At 47.6% G+C, this 17074-nt stretch overlaps 1 protein-coding gene across 11 annotated transcripts in view; it reads left to right on the top strand.

Moving 5' to 3' along the window:
- Positions 1-17074, top strand: part of Rrbp1 (ribosome binding protein 1) — a 72094-nt gene that overhangs the window by 39202 nt on the left and 15818 nt on the right. For all 11 annotated transcript variants that reach the window (XM_042666367.1, XM_042666371.1, XM_042666370.1 and 8 more), the window contains 6 exons: positions 6592-6740; positions 7915-8037; positions 10259-10411; positions 11232-11350; positions 13174-13327; positions 16656-16794. In XM_042666367.1, the coding sequence (XP_042522301.1) occupies positions 6592-6740; positions 7915-8037; positions 10259-10411; positions 11232-11350; positions 13174-13327; positions 16656-16794 (837 nt within the window). The remainder of the gene's footprint in view (positions 1-6591; positions 6741-7914; positions 8038-10258; positions 10412-11231; positions 11351-13173; positions 13328-16655; positions 16795-17074) is intronic.

The following is a 17074-nucleotide window of genomic DNA, read 5'->3' as shown; positions in this document are numbered from 1 at the left end:
AAGTAAAGGAAAAGTCCTCATTAGATGGCCCCAGGTAGGTTGTTGTTGGCATACTTGTACTTAGCTTTAGTTAAATGGAGAGTCTAGGTGTGACTTCCTTGGCAGTTAGTGGTCAAGTGAACCTGCATCCAGTCAGGAGGGTTGACCTGTACTTGGGCAGCGTGGGGCTTCATTGCTTGAACCACCGACATGGAGTCGGTGCTTTGTGTGCTGCTTAGACCTGTTAGCTGTGGGCCAATGTGCAGAGTGGCGTCTCTTGATGCATTCTTGTAGCTCTTCATTTCTGTGAGGGCCTTGTAATTGTCATTGCTCCCCAGGTTTCATGGCCACAGTGCATGACAGCCAGCTAGGTGGAGGTTGCAGTGATTTAGGCCTGAGTGTCTTATTTCTAGAGTTGATGTCAGCAGCTTGGCAGAGCTGTGCAGGGAGCTGGCCTCTTGATTGAAAGGAAGGTGCTTTTGGGCTGAGGCCAGCAGGAGCTTAGCCTGAACCCTTGGCTTTTGGTGCAGGTGACCTGGGCTTCCAGAAGGTACAAGGTGCCTTTCTCAGAGCCCTAGGGCTTTTGCCTTCTTTCAGCAGATAACAGGTTTGCCTGTAGTTATTAGAGATGAGCATGCTAGGAATGGACTTGGACTTAAGACTTGGGTATGACTTCTTTCCTGTAGGGACACTGTGTTGAGAACCTATTCCATCCAGTCTGGCCCCTATGCAAGAGGCAGTGGCTGTTGGGCTTGTATCTGTGTGTCTGAGGGAGAGGCCGTCACAAGAGTCTGGAAAGTTCCTCAGAAAACGAATGCCTTTGCCATTGGATTCTCACTGGCCCTCAACACCATATGTGTGTACAGTTTCCACTGTTGGAGTATCTAAGTTGACGGCCTGGGCCTCTCTCCCACCAACTGAGCCTCTTAAATACTCAACCTTGAACCCTGGTCTTGGATTCTTGGGCTGCCTGCTTTCAGCCTCATCCCTCTTAGCACCCTGAAATCATTTTCCCAAGTGCAGACTTTGCTCTCTACTAGGTATTGGCTCTTTTCCTGAAGGATAAAATCTAGATCTCTGGGGCCTGTGATTGTTATATTCACTCCAGCCTCAACTCCCTCTAGGTGTTTGGGCAGCTGAGTTCCTGCAGGCCTCTGTACCTTTCTGGGCTGCTCCCCTTCCCATAGCACCCTTGTTCCTTTATTTCCAGATGTGCTTGGCTTCATTCAGCACCCATGCCTTTACTGCTGCCATATTTGTTCCCCCAGGGCTGCTGTACTTTGTTTTGTTACATGCCTCTCTGTTTCTGCCCAGCTCTTAGCTTCAATCTCACCTTTTTTCTTTCTTTCTTTTTTTTTTTTGTTGGTCGTGGGGCTTGAACTCTGGGCCTGGGTGCCGTCCTTCAGCTCTTCAGTTCAAGGCTAGTGCTCTACCATTTGAGCCACAGCGTTTTCTGAGTGGTTTTATTGGAGATGAGTCTCACGGACTTTCTGTCCAGGCTGGCTTTGAACTCAGATCTCAGCCTCCTGTGTAGCTAGGATTACAGGCGGGAGCCACTGGCACCCTGCTCACCTTCTTAACTTACCTTTTCAGGCTAGCATTTTGCAGACTGCTGGCACTTTGTGTTTGGAGAACAGCTGGACTTGCCTGCTCTGGGCAGGATAGCTAGGTGCTTTTAGAAGTATCTGGAATCAAGCCAGAAACACTCAAATGGCCCAAGCTGGGGCTGAGGTGATAATCTCCTTGTTAGCTGTCACTTGTCTGTGGGTATTGGAGAGGTGGGGCCCTGGAATTTCCAGTGCTCTCTATTCATGGAGGAAGTGGTTGTGAACAGTGCAGAGTAGTCTTGTAGCTGGACACTAGGAACAGAACTGCTGAGACTTGGGTTCTTGTACAGTCAACGCCTTCCTCTTATGGTTGAGACTCATCATTGGGGTGATTGTTCAGGCAAAGAATGCTTCTTCCACTATAGCTGACAGAGGAAGTCACCTCTTTGCAAGAAAGAAAAGTTTAATATTGTAGCTGGTGAAGCCTTTCAGCCTGGTCACAAAAGCCAATGTAGCTTTGAAGTCCTGGGACATTATGCACACCATCTGAGCCTCTGCATTCTTCTAGTGGAGTGCCCTGGTAACACAGGGCTTCTTTTACCTAAAGCCCTTTCCATTTGGCTTTTTTAAGTTAGGACAAAAGACAGTGGCATTAAGGCAGGAGTGACAGGGCTCCCAGGCCTTGGTGTTCTTCCCTGGCCACCCCCTGGTCAGCCGTGGTCATGGAGGGCTGACTCTTGAGCCTCACACTTGTGGGACTTTATTGCTTGACTGACAGCAGAGAAAGGCAGGGTTTCTCTGTCTGTTCAGAGAAGGGTCAAGGTCTGGGATTCTTCTGTAGTTGGGTCTTGAAGGCTGGGCCCGTGGGTTAATTTTCAGTGCTTTTCCCTGTGTCAGACATTGCCCCAAGTATGTTACAATTTGGACTTTGTAGCCAGGCTGCTAGAGAGGAAAGACTCACTCCCACTTTACTTCACAGATGGAATCAGAAGCAAAGGCTGGTTAAGCCACTTCTCCAAGGACATAGGTAAAGGGCAACTGAGTGGAAATTCTATTTCATGTCATTGGCCTCCAGTGAGGTCTTGCTGTGACCAAGGGCAAAAGTGACCTGTAGCCAGGACCTGGTCCTCTGATGTATCTGTTTAGCTCCATGGTGCTTTTTTTCACTTATTTACTTTCTACTGAGTTAGCTGACAGCACTAAAGGTCAGGAAATTGTACATAAAATATCTTATTTTCAATCACTTGACAAATCTCAAGTTCTGAGGCTCTGATCCAGAGTTCCTATGAGAGCCATCATCTGAAAGTAAGATACCAAGGTCAGGGCTACTCAGTGTACCCTGAGCCCAGGCCTCTGTGCTCTTTTCATAATATGTGTCTACTCCACTCTTCTCTCTCCATGTGCCTTATTCCTTTCCCAGGCCTCCCGGCCTGTTCTTTCCTGGTATTTCAGACCCACTAAGATGGGTGTGTAGGAATAGCTATAGGGCACTGACCTCTTCTAGAATTCCCTTTGTCTTTAGTTTAACATATTGGTCTAAAGTTGAACAGATTAGATGTTGAATCTTTGGCAGATTTATTTTAGTGCCTTAAAATTTCCCAATCCCAAGGATTACCAGAGTGTAAGTATCTGCTGAAAACGTAAGTGAGGTGCTGGCATATGTTAGACTCTTGTTGATGTATTGAATATGACTTATCCAGAAGCTCAGAAATTCGTGGTCCCCTTTTTAAGTGCTTTACTCATTCAGTTTTACTGTCCATCTAAGGACTATAGAGATGGTACAGTTCTTACCTAAAAGGTTTAAACAAAAATGTTTTATAAAGTTATGGCTCTCCAAAAAATAATTTACAAGAGAGTGTATATGCGCATGGAGAAGGCCATGGAAATTCTTGTGGTGGGCAGAGAAGAATGCTAAATTTTACTGTTACATACAGTAAATACTGTTACATACAGCTTTGGATTGTTTGACTTAGCACATGTGGAGTTTTCTGTGTGTGTTTTAAATTGTTTAATAAGGTTTAATATAGTTGCACTGGGAAGTTCTAGTAAAGATTCATTAGAATGTCATTCTCAATATCCTTTGAAGCCCTCTGGACAGAGTGTAGGAAGGAGCACAAGCATTTTTCTAGACAGAGCAGGGCATCCAGCTGGGGTGACACTTGTGCTGAAGAGGATGTTCAGTAGCAAGGTCTCCTCCAGCAGTGTTAGCAGATGTTTCGTTCACATTGGGACTATAGGAATGTCTTCAAGAGTTTAAGAGAGGGCAGAATTCGTGATCACTCTGAGACATCTATGGAAAAACAAAGGTACCAGAAGTTAGGCAGAGAGTATACTACTTAGGGGTGCCACAGAGCTGGAAAGGAAAAGACTAGCCAGTTCAGAAGAAGTACAGTGTGAGCCACAAGCATGAGCCACATATGTGACTTAACTGTTCCTGGTTAGCCACATTAACATAGGTAAAGAAGAAACTATTGGAATGCTTGTGTGTGTGTGTGTGTGTGTGTGGTGCGCGCGAGCGCGTGCACGTGCACATGTGTGCACGTGTGCGCATGCATGCACGGATATGTGCACTGGTCCTGAGCTTGAACTGCGGGCTTGGGAACTGTCCCTGAGCTCTTATGCTGTCAAGGCTTGCACTCTACCACTTAAACCACAACTCCACTTTCAGCTTTTTGGTGATTAATTGGAGATAAGAATCTCATGGACTTTCCTGCTGGTTTTGAACCATGATCCTCAGATCTCAGTTTCCCATATAGCTACAATTACAGATTTAAGCCAATGGCTCCTGACTTGGAATGAATTTTAATGATATACTGAACTCATTTTATCTGAAATATTATCATTTCAACATGTAAGCAGTATGTAAAATGATTAGATACTTGGCATTAATTTTTTTTATTGTGAAAATACCGTACAGAGGAGTTACAGTTACATGGGCAAGGTAATGAGTACAAGCATTGTTGCCTCCTCCTTTGTTTCCCCTTCCTATCCCTTCCCATCCCTCCCCCCACTTGGCATTAATTTTTAAGCCAAGGTACATTTTTAACTTTTAAATCTCAGATTGCATGATCCACATTGCAAGTACTCATTGGCCACCGATGGCTGAATCAGGAAAAGGAAATGTCTTTGAAATGTTTGCTAGATTAGGAAGCCATCTCCCCTCCTATAATTTTCATGCATCTGTCTTTGAAACAGGTGGTCTCCCTCTTCTGGATAGTGTTGGCAGTGCATGTGTATCAGGATGGAGGTGGAGGGGGTGGCTGCTGCAGCTGAGAAGCCTACATGAATCCTTAAACCAAAATTGTACCAGAGGGGTTTTACCTGAGTGAGGTTGATAGGGGCGTTTTAATTTATTTTGACTTGATAGTACTGAGAATTTTCTCTAGTATGTATAAGTTTATCATTACAATTATGCACACACATGTAATTCAATGAAATAAAGGTTGTATGCTCCTCTACAGTTCTCATTTTCATGGCACCCATGAACTTCTTGGCCTTTAATGTCAACGTGGTTATGTAATTTCCCGAGCTTCATCCAAGTAAGAAGGCATAAAATAAAGGTGCTCATAGCAAACAGCTCGCCCACATACTACTTCCTCCTTATTAAGGTATCATTCTAAGTGCTTCAGTGTAATGAAAATATTGTGACTGCTAAGTAAAAATATTGTGACAAATCAGAGAACCAGGGTTGCTATGGAAATGTTCCCCACAGATCCTCTTCAGGTGGGATCTGTTGAAGGTGTGGTCCAGGATGCTGTTTTCAGTGAACAACACCATGTCTAGCTTGTTTTCTTTGTTTTGCCTCATTTTTCACTTGCATTTTTCAAATGTGGGGAAGATGTGGGACTCTGCAGAGAATTGCCTAGGCATTTTGGGCAGTTCATCCTTTCTTACCTTCAAGGCTCAGTGCAGCTACATTCAGTACAAAATTGTGTGCATGTGTGTGTGTGTGTGTGTGTGTGTGTGCATGTGCCTGCACACAAGCACATGCATGTGCACATGTGTGTGCGGGGCAGAGAAACTAGAAGAGGTAGATTTGCTGAGCACTGAAGGTCATTAGCAAAAGGCTCTGTGTCTTCTAAGCAGTCATTTTTGGACTGAGGAGTAGACAGGTCCATTCTAGAAGAACACAACTAAACTTTTCCTCTTTCTAAATCTCCACTGCTTAAGTTTCATCCAGAGAATGTTAGAAATAGAATGCTTGATCCTGGATGTGTGGAAAACAGCCTTCTGTCCTTCTCTATGGCTTCGGGTGGATGGTTCTGGGTATCTGTATGTCCTGGTCAGTCATGACAATATGACACATAGGGTTACAGAGTTTGGTAATGATGGGAAAATCTTAATGAGTGTTGTATGCTAGGCAAGAACTGGACCATAGCAATTGCTAGAAAAAGAAGGGCAGAAAAATCTTTTGGAAAAGTATACCTTGCTCAGTTCTTGGTAACTAAAAAAAAAAACAAAAGGAGGGGGCAGGCTCTGGTGGCTTACACCTGTACTTTTAGCTACTCAGGAGGTTGAGATCTGAGGACTGAGTTTTGGAACTAACCTGGGCAGAAAAGTCTGTGAGACTTTTATCTCCAGTTAACCAGCAAAAAGCCAGAAATAAAGCTGTGGCTTTATTTGTATAGTGATGGCCTTGAGCAAAAAAGGCCCTGAATAACCCTGGTGTATATATACACATATGTACACACAAAACACACACGAAAGAGAGAGCAAAAAGAACAAAAGAAAAGTGGGCTTTCAGTTAAAAATAGTAGCATAGTGCTTACCCAGAATGTACCAGACTCTGAGTTCTATCTCCAATACTGTCAAAAGGGAAGGAAAAAAAGAGGGGTATTATTCCCAGTCTAGGCTGGGACTTTTCTTTGGGTAAGTTAGGTTAGAAGGATGGGATGGGGTCTTATTGTTGGGCCATTCTCAGGGGCCTGAAGGAGCAAGGGGGCAGTCTGAGCAGGCTCCTTGGCTGGGCAGCAGCAGCTCTGGTGAGGACCCACTCCTGGGTTTTGTTGTCACATCTGTCATTATTTGGGGTATGAATGTAAGATCCTGCTCCTTCCCGCTCTAGGGCCCTCAGTTTCCAACAGCCCTCTCTATCTGCCCTACAATACATTGGTCTCCACGGTCGGAAGCATGGTGTTCAACGAGGGCGAGACCCAGAGGCTCATCGAGATCCTGTCTGAAAAGGCTGGCATCATTCAGGACACTTGGCATAAGGTGGGCCCAGAGGCCACTGCAGTGGGCCAGAGTAGTTTGCCCCCATCTCCTTTTCCTCTTAGAGACGGGTGAGTTGCAGTGATTTGGTGTCCTGGGACTCCCCCCCCCCTCCCCCCGCCCATACACACCTCCCCAGGTAGCATATCATGGATCGTACCCAGCTCGCCAGGCTTCAAAGGAAAATATTCCTACAACAGCCTCCACTTCTTTCCAGAAGAATCCTGCTATTCCCACCCATTCTCAGGACACACAAATCACCGTGCAGACGCTGTGACTCCTGCCATAGTCTGGTCACCCAAACCAGAAGTCTGTTAAGAGACAAGGGGCAGGGGTGGAACTCGGTATTACAAATGCTCCCAGGGGTTGAACACAGAAGCTAGCTCTAGTTGGTTTGTGGCCAGAGCTCCGTGTGGCAGGGATGGTGAAGGAACACAGAGTGTATGTGTGAGGAGACCGTGCGGTGAGCCCTGAAATTCTCTTGGACTTCTCTCCGGCTTACCAGAGGCATGCTCAGAGGCTGGCTTCTCCTTCCAGTGCCCCTGGCCACTGAGCTGCCTTGGGAAGTATACTATGCCAGAGTTCCTTGGGAAGTATACTATGCCAGAGTTCCTTAGCCAGAATTGGGATTGCAGGTAATTTTGCTGGAAAATGAATGGCTAAAGGTGTGAGGGTATCCTGAGAGCCAGGTTGGGGTTTCCTCTCCTGAAGCCTGTGGTAGTCACCCCTCTTCCTTAGCTGCTACATGGTTGTGCAGGGCAGCTTCAGTAATGTTGGGAAACTCCACCCAAGTAAGCATTGGGTAACGGGGTCCCATTGGGCCTGTGTGTTAGTGGGGGTCAGGGTTGATATGTCTATGGTCCCAGCATACTTGTGACTTTGTCCACAGAGTCTAACCTCCCCTCTCCTAGCTCCCATACTGCAACTCTAGTCTGTATACCCTGACTCGAGCTGGTCCTAAAAACTGCCACCAGCAATCCTTCCACACACGGCCTGGGAGCCTCACTCTGGGTGGCTGAGTGGAGTCACTTTCCTCCTTGTGTGTAGTCAGGATGGTGCACTCATCTTGAAGATACCTGCTCCTACTTCAGTAGATACTCAGGCCTCTGCTCTTGCGGTGGAGGTGAGTAAGCCAAGTCTGTTTTCTCTGCTAACATGGCTTTGTGGATGTTTGTAGGCCACTCCAAAGGGTGACCCTGTGGCAATTCTGAAACGCCAGCTAGAAGAGAAAGAAAAGCTGCTGGCCATGGAGCAGGAGGACGCAGCTGTTGCCAAGAGCAAACTAAGGGAACTCAACAAGGTATATAGCCCAAGCCGAGAAGCAAGTGTGTTCAAGGGGTTCGTCAGCCCTTCCCCCTCCTCCCCCATTATCTGAGGACCTCCTTATCCCTGGGGACACTGCTGCTCTTGGATCTTGCTCAGAGCTGGATCAGACAGGCAGCTTTCCCACTAAACTTGCCTGCTAGGCATGTGGCTGTTATCAAGCATCAAAAGTGCCATGATTAGACATGATTTCTGAAGAGCCCAGGGTGGGGTGGGGTTGCTGCTTTGTAGCTATAAGAACACATGTTCCTTGCCTGGTAATGGGGATGGACCAGAACTGGCATTCACTGTCTGGTGCCTTGGTGCCAAGCCATCTTCTTGGGTAATACTACCAGGAAGGAGGATGGACACATTTTGGTCCATGGTTATTTTCTTGAGAGTTGGGGTAGGGGTTGGGTGTGGCTGCTTCTCCCCCCCCCCCCCCTCCCCTTTCTAATACCCTCACCAGATCTAGATGCCTTCCCTCCCCTGTTGAGATAGTAGAACATATTCTTGATTGTGAACTGCAGGACTTAAGTCCTTGACTTTCCCTATCTCACCTTCCAGAGTCTGGCTCTAAAGCAAGGTGAAGTCCGGCCATGGACCTCTGCCTCTAACATCATGCTGCTCCATATAGCTTTAGGAGGTGCTCTTATATTCCCAAATGCCAATCTGATCTAAGAGGACCCTCTTCAAACTCTGCTCCTAGTCTTTAGCCTCTGAGTTCACACCCAAGCACTACTTTCCCCCTGTTCTATCTCTGATCTCTCCCTGTTTTCTTGCATCATTGCCTTCTCTCAGATGTATCCCATCCTTCTTTGCTTCCCCTGGAACTCTTCTCTTAGCCTTACCTGCTCCTCCTGCCTGGGCAATTTCTTTGTATTCTGTAAATTTCAATTTGAAATAGTCTCCATCTTTAAGAAATCCCCTAAGTTCCTGTCCCAGAGAGAGGTCTTTGTTAGGAATATGTGTCACAGACCTGTATCTGGCTCCTGATAGCCGTGAGCCTTGTACAGCAACCATTCCGGCTACCTTGCCTGTCCAGCCCAGCAGGCTGTTTGCAAGCAAGTAGTTCCCCAGGCCTGAAGCTGGCATGCAATTTCATTGGCATTTTATACCACTGTTAAATGTTGATAGTTTATGCATTTGCCCATTTTTTCTTCCTATATCCCTGAAATTATGGCCATTGGTCTCAGAAGTTCTGTCAAGAGTCCTGTGCAGCTGGCATGCCAACTCATTCTTGTATCACATCTAGCTCAGCGTGTTAAGGGAACATATGGGAACATGTGACTGAGCATGTGGAAGTTTCCTGAAATTAACCCCCACTGAAGCCAGTAAGATTATAAATAGGTTGTGTGTTCCATATTCTAATCTCTTCTACATGTTTTCTTTGTTCTTGTAGAGAAGTTTTTTATAGTTGAAAAAAGAGGTTTTGTTTAGATCTTTCTGGGAGTCATGTTTTAAGCATGAATTGCACTTAGAATGTCTGGGTCGTGTGCCGTGTGTGTGTGTGACTCCCGTGGGATGTGGGATGGGATGGGATGATGAAGTCCAGCAGCGCCGAACCCCAAGGGCCAGTACATTTGTAGGAGCTTGTGGACCTGGGTGTCCCTCAGAGCTCCATCCTGATCCTCTGTGCATTCAGGGTCATTGGGCAGACTTAAGGAATCCAGGCCAGGGCTCTAGTATCACAGCCAAGAACTCAACTTTCTAGAAAACCTTTCTAGCTTTATCTAGCCAGGCACCATAGGCTCTGCCACCAGGACCTCAAGACTAGACCTATCCTATACCTCCCTTAATGCCTGAGATTGAAAGTCTGGGAGGAACTTGGGCTCTGACTCAGTGGTTAAGGAGCCATGAGGCCCTCAGGGATGTAAAAGGGTATTCTTGGGGTACTGTGGTAGGAATTATAATTATCAGCCTTAATTGTGGATCCAGGGAAGAGGGTACCACCTTCAGACACACACCAAGCCATGTGGAACCCCACTAAGCCTCTGCCATAGCACCAGAAGAAAAAATGTCTGACCAGAGCCCCAAAGAAGGTACCAAGTCATTTCTGTACCAAGTACTCATGCCAGTTCTGTGCTTCCTTGCCTAGCCAGAGAGAGAAAACCAGGCTTGACCTCTGACCTCCCACCACCATCAGGACTACTTTTCAAAAAAACAAATGTGGCGCTGCCCCCACCTTACCTGCCCTCTTGTCTGATATTTCCTTTAAGGAGATGGCCTCAGAAAAGGCCAAGGCTGCAGCAGGCGAAGCCAAGGTGAAGAAGCAGCTGGTAGCTCGTGAGCAGGAGATCGCGGCTGTGCAGGCACGCATGCAAGCCAGCTACCGGGAGCACGTGAAGGAGGTGCAGCAGCTGCAGGGCAAGGTGAGCCGTGGCTCCTAGCTTGGAGCATAGGGCAGGCTGAGGAAAGTCGAAAGTCCTGGGTGACCAGCGGGCAAGACCTGAGACCGGTGGTAGGGAGGGAAGAGGGAGAGGATACCTATGGGGAGCCTGTAGGACAGAGGTATTGCATTTGGCCAGGTAGTGCCTGGCATCCCACTATGTATGTATTTGATACTGATAACCAAGAAGATATAAAATGTACTAAAGAGTACTTTTTAAAAGTGTATAACCTTAAGTGGCCAGCAGTATATTGCAGCCTCCTAAGTGCTTTAGAGTCAAGTTCTTTTGCTCCACCTGAACCTGGAGTAATGCTGGCTCCACCTTCCCACATGAGGTTGGGAGAATCTCAAAACAAGAGGCCTGAATATTGTAGAGCCCAGCATAGACCTCAGGCCACTTGCCTGTCTGGACTGGCCTTCATTGTCAGAATGTAATGCTTATTTCTGACACCTGACTCTGCTCATTTGGTCCCTGGCTGCCTCCCTCCAGTATGTCTCAGAAGGTAGCATGGACGGTCAAAAGTCAGGAAACGAGTCTTCCTTGCGGTGGTTTGTAGACTGTGATTTTGGTCATGTGCTTTTATCGCAAAACAGTCAGCCCATGTGATCGCAACAACAGACATGTATGAGCATGTCTCAGGCTCTGGGCTGAGTGCTGGGTTGAGCGCAGGCTGAGAGCGGTGAGGAGGAAGATACCTAAAAATTGTGGAGCAGGTGGGAGGATCCTACAGGTTGTAGCCTAGAGGGCAGCGTTCCCTGTATGGTTGAGCAGCACTGTGATGCTCTCCTCAATGACTTTCCAGATCCGAACTCTTCAGGAGCAGCTGGAGAATGGCCCCAACACCCAGCTAGCCCGCCTACAGCAGGAGAACTCTATCCTGAGGGATGCCTTGAACCAGGCTACAAGCCAGGTGGAGAGCAAGTAAGCTGAATGGCCCACACAGAGAGCTTTGGAGCGTATGGGGGCTCCTTGGACTCTCAGGGGGCTATGGCAGACGCATTCTTAATTTCCTGCTCAATATGCAGCTGGTGTAGCATCTGTACATGGGCCCCATGTGTTGAATGGGCCACCTATGCGTCCACTGCTTCCTCATGAAGGGCCTGGTGTGGACCATCTCTTGTGTAGGTTCTGGGCAACTGAATTTTCTGGCAGGTGACCTGATGCACTTCAGGTCAGATCCCTGAAGAAGAGCAGCATTCTCTCTTGAAGCCGAAAGTGGGTCTGAAGCCCTCTCTTGCCAACATGCACAGTGTCTTTTGGGTTAAGCATCCCTCAGACTCTGGCTGGTGCTGGAGTCTCACTGTCCGGCAGAGTGATACTTGCTGCATCCCTGTCTTCATAGAATCCTCCAAGGGGGCTGTTCAACACTCCTCTGTTTGTGGCCAGAGTAGCAATACCAAGCAGTTTGTTTAGAATGAGAGTATGTTGGTGATTTAGGGACCTGCTATGGCCTCAACTTCCATTGGGCACACCATCTCCCCTTATATCCTGTGAGTGAGTAGTCTCCTGGTACCCAGGCTCTTGTTTAGCAGAGTTCCTACTCTTACTTCCTGCCAGCTGAAATGCTAGAGAGTTCATAGCCAGCACCCCAGGTCTGGAGGGCAGTTCTTTGCTTCCAGTGTTCACACTGTCCTCCTGGTCCCTGCTTCCCAATTCTACTGTTGCAGTCTCAGAAAGCTGTCCTCAGGAACCGCGCTGCAACACAGTTGATACCCATCTTTACTGTCTGTTGGCCTAAAATGCCTGCTAGAGTCCTCTTACTCCAAGAGCTCTCATCAAGAGGACTAGCTGATCCCTGACACCTCACCTTATGACCAGATGTTGTATAAGAATGCCTTAGCACCAGAGCTGGGCAGTGAGGGAGGGCTAGGTACAGCATTTTCCTGGATGTGATAGCCACCTTCTCACGGCTGTACCTTCTGTTGAGGTCCTCTCTGCATGTGCATATACATGTCTTTATCTCCTTCCTGATGTTCAGCAGCTAGAGGCTTCCTTTGAAGCCTTTGGCAGAAGGTGATAGGGACTGAGGAATGCTCTGGCCCCCTTTATCATGCAGAATCTGCTGGGGCTCTAAAACCCAAGAACTTGTTGAGCCAAGGTAGTAACCGCTCCCTCCCTTGAGTCTGGATGCCCGTCTAAGTAAGAGGAAGTGCGTAGCACTGCCCTGGGTTTCCTAGGCCCCATCTCTCAGCCCATGTGGTCCTTTCTCTCAGGTCACCTGACTCTTGGTGTGGTAAGCCCTGCCTCTGCTATGTGAAAAGAGCAACTTGCCTTCTTTTTATCTACATTTCCAGTGGTTTTCTTCTCTTTTTTTGTGCTAATACCAGGGTTTGAACTTGAGTTTCATGCTTGCTCAGCTTGTTTGTGCTGCTGGTGTTCTTCCACTTGAGCCCATGCCTCCAGTCCACCTTTTTGATAGAATCTTGCAGACTTTTCTGCCTGGGCAGGCACAGTTATCCAGATCTCAGTTTCCTAAGTAGCTCGGATTACAGGGATGAGCCACCAGCGCCTATCTCCAGTGGTTTCTTAAAGGGGTTCCTCTGGGATGCTTCATTGTACATTCTGCCTTTGCTTTCTCTGGACTATACTGCTAGCAAAATATCTTTGACAATACTGCTCCTATAGTGCAGTAATAGTTCTAAGACTTTTGAATACTTAGAAAACAACAGATGTCTCAGAGGGAGGCACAGGCAGCTGTGCTACCCCCTTCTGTCCATCAGTCAGGGCTGATGACTGTCTTACAGGCAGAATGCTGAGTTGGCAAAGCTCCGGCAGGAACTCAGCAAGGTCAGCAAGGAGCTGGTAGAGAAATCAGAGGCTTCGAGACAGGAGGAGCAGCAGCGGAAGGCTCTGGAAGCCAAGGCAGCCACCTTTGAGAAGCAGGTCCTGCAGCTACAGGTGAGTCAGCACGGTGGCCACCCCAGTATGCCTGCTGGCTGCTTTCTAAGACTGTCTGCCTGGTCATATTGAGTCATCTTTCTTCAAGTCATCTCTTGATGGCTGGAGATGAAAGTAGTGCTGAGATTTGAACCCTCAATCTTAGCCTTGTTAGTACCTAGTGGGTACTTTTTATGTGTTGAGCATCATTATGAGTACTTTCCAAGCATTAACTCAGGTAATTATCATTGTAACTCTCTAAGGGAAGTGGCACTTGCAATTTACCTATAAGGAAAAGAGAAGGCAAACAACTTCCCTAAATTTACATGGCCAGGACATGGCGAAGGCGGATTTGTACCCTCTGAGTCTAGCTCCAATTTACATTTGTCCTCCTACATTGGCCACCACTGCCAGTTCTGCCAGTGAGCTAACTGGCCATAGAAACTGTAGCCTCGGGGCTGGGAAGGTGGCTCAGTGGTAGAACGCTTGCCTTGCATGCATGAGGCCCTGGGTTCGATTCCTCAGCACCACAAAAGCAAAAAAGAAAAAAGCCAGAAGTGGCACTGTGGCTCAAGTGGTAAAGCACTAGCCTTGAGCTGAAGAGCTGAGGGATAGCGCCCAGGCCCAGAGTTCAGGCCCCCCGACCGGAACCAAAAAAAAAAAAAGAAACTGTAGCCTCAAAGCTGTTTCCAAGGGGATATGCCTGTTCTCCTTCAGAGAGGAGACTATCTAGGATGCTTTCCTCAGCCCAGGGGCCTTGTTGATTTCTGACACCCCCACTGGCTCATACCAAAGCAAGTTGACAAAGCTGGGCTCAGGTGGCTCAGGCCTGTATCCTAATTACTCAGGAGGCTGAGATCTGAGGATCACAGTTCAAAGCCAGCCGGGGCAGAAAAGTCTGTGAAACTCGTTTCTCCAACTAACCACCAGAAAACCGGAAGTGGCGTCGTGACTCAAGTGATAGAGCTCTAGCCTTAAGCTGAAGACCTGAGGGACAGCACCCAGGCCCAGAGTTTAAGCCCCACGGCCGACCAAAAAAAAACAAGTTGATCTGGTCTACACCAGTTACCTAAGAGTCCTGCTTCTCTTTTGCATTTGGCCATGATACTAGTACCTGTCCATAGGGTGGCTGTGGGAATAAGCCATGCTGGCACACTCAGACCTAGAACAGGGCCTTGCACAGAAACAAGTTCAGTAAATGTGAACTTTACAGAGACATTCAGGAAATCCAAATGAGGCTGTAGTTTTACTTTAGCCTGTCAAGCTGAAGTCCTTCCTTCATCTTCAGCCACTTCACTGCAAGCCATCTCTCCAGGGACCAGGGTAGGCGAGACTTCCTGTGCTGACCTTAAGTCTAAAACCATTGGCTTCAGGGAGTAGCTCCTCACCTCCAGCCCGGGGCCTTTCTGCCCTTGGGTGGCTTAGTGAGTCTGTGTGGAGGAAATGGCAGAGTTCTCTTTGAGGATCACTTGACCTGGCTTCTTGCTTCAGTGGATAAACTCAGTTTTAGAAATGCAGAGTTTTTCACAGAGGTTCCCAGCACGGGACCAACTTTGAAATAGTTTGATGAGATTGGCAATGCTGACCACCTTCTTCTCGGCAAAAAGAGTTGAGGTCCTCATGTGTTCATGTGCTTTTCACTTAAGATTCTAAGGTTTGAGTTCCCTTCTATTTCCGTATTGTTAGAACCAGTGTTCTAATTAGTGATGGTCAAGGGCATTCTCCATGTAGTCTAAGCTGAATCTCCTTTTTAAAGAAGAAAGAGAAACCACTGGTGCTTTCTCTGGTGGCCGAGTGTCTCTGCCCTTTCTCTTGGTGACAGCAGAGCTGTGAGGGTGTGGAATCCAAGAGAAAGAGGCAGGATCCTGCTGTGGTACCAGGGCAGAGGAGAAGCAGGTCTTCCTAATGCAGTTATTGACAGTTGTTCCTTTCTTTCCTCCCCCAGATAGGGAACTGAGTAGAACCACTGCCACCTTTTAATGCGGAGAAAAACACTCCCCACCCTAAAGCTGTCCATTTTCCCTGCACAGTATCCACAGCCCGGTGGGCACACTCTTAGCAATGGATTCAGTGGCTTCAGACCTACCTCTTCTGTGATGGCTGCTATCATAAAAGTTAGCTGAATAGCAGCCCTTAAAGAGAATGAAAAGTGGGATGTGGGAACGCCACCTTGCTGAAGGAGTAGAGGCATTGCTCAGAGCCTCAGTTTGGTCTCCAGAGTCATCTTTTGACTGGCCCTGCTCACCTAGCCCTGCCTTAGATAAACTTTTGAATTCCATAGTCAGTGATCTAGTCTTTCGGGAAATCAGTCTTTTTCAAAGAGGTTAACAAGCACTTCTTCCCTGGAGCTCAGTGTGTGGGAATACTGGAAATATGGACTAAGACGTCCATTGGAAAATCAATTGGGACCATCAGAGACTGAGTGCAATCTGCCTGCCACTGGGTAGGGAACTGCATGGACATCTGTGCATCAAAGCTCTTGTGGCTCTTAAATCTGCATACTGCTGCAGAAGTCTCCCTGATTCAAATTGAACCCCATGAAATTGCCATTTTTATGGCTTAAACAAGGTGGAACATTGGCAGTTTGATATGGCTGCATCTTTTAAGTCAGAAGTGGAGAACATTTTTTGTCAAGGGTCATTTGGATATTTATAACATCATTCACAAGCCATACAAAATTATCAGTCCAGGCAGACAGATTGTGGGCAGCCAATGAGAAGCATGTGAGAAGCATGTGTCTGTCCTGTCATGTCCTATCAAGTGATTTTTTTGAGGACTGGGAATGTGGCTCAGGTGATAGACCCTTTGTCTCATGTGCTTGAAGCCCTGAGTTCAACTCCCCAGTACTCCCAAGGAAAAAAAAAATCTGGTCAAATGATCAGATGAGGCTGCATGTTCCCTATCTTTTCTTTATGTGAACGATCTAGGAGAACTGCCATATAAGTGATCTTGACCATGGACCTGCTTGTTTGTGTATTGCTGCAAGAGGCCCACCAGACTGACATTTCTGGGGAAAGAGTCAAAAGACCTTCCTGAGGAAACTGCTAGTTTACTTTGAATCACTAATTTTGGACTCAGGCTATACATTTGTATTCACAAATCACCTGAGAATATTAAAATATTAAAACACCCCAGAGAAGTAGGAAAGGAACAATGGAGTAAAATTGTGCAGTTTGAGAGCATTCAGAAATAAGAGATCTTTCTTGAAAGACAAATCAAAGACTACCACACAGGGATTTAGTAGGAAAAGGAAGGCCATGTGAAGAACTTTGGCCTCTTCAACCTCACAGTTGATGAAGGCCCAGTCTCCTCCCTTCCTCACAGCCCTGTTTCATCCCTCCTTCCCCAGACATCTCATAAGGAAAGTGAGGAGGCTCTGCAGAAGCGCCTGGATGAGGTCAGCCAGGAGCTGTGCCGTACACAGACCAGCCATGCCAGCCTCCGAGCAGATGCTGAGAAGGCCCAGGAGCAACAGCAACGGATGGCAGGTGAGGATGGTGTCCCTGCGGTCCCTGTTACCGGAAGGAGCCAGGGGAGTCTGTTCACTGTTGTCCTACCACCAGCACCACGGCACAGTGGGCCAACCCTACCCCTTGGAGAGTTGAAGAGGCTGGGATTCCCTCCCCCGTACCCCCTGCCCCCGTGGGGGCAAGCCAGTAGCAGACTGCCCTCTAGGTGTGCAGAGTGAACATGAAGTAGGGCCGTGAAAGGTCTGCAAAGGCTGGATAGGGCACATGGCGCTGGTGAGAGCCAGTGCCATGGCTTCTG

The sequence above is a fragment of the Dipodomys spectabilis genome, unplaced genomic scaffold (genome assembly GCF_019054845.1).
Source record: "Dipodomys spectabilis isolate Male_0828 unplaced genomic scaffold, ASM1905484v1 ptg000365l, whole genome shotgun sequence".
NCBI lineage: Eukaryota > Metazoa > Chordata > Mammalia > Rodentia > Heteromyidae > Dipodomys > Dipodomys spectabilis.
The sequence above is the reverse complement of the archived record's forward strand: the minus strand, read 5'-3'. Positions and strand labels throughout refer to the sequence as shown.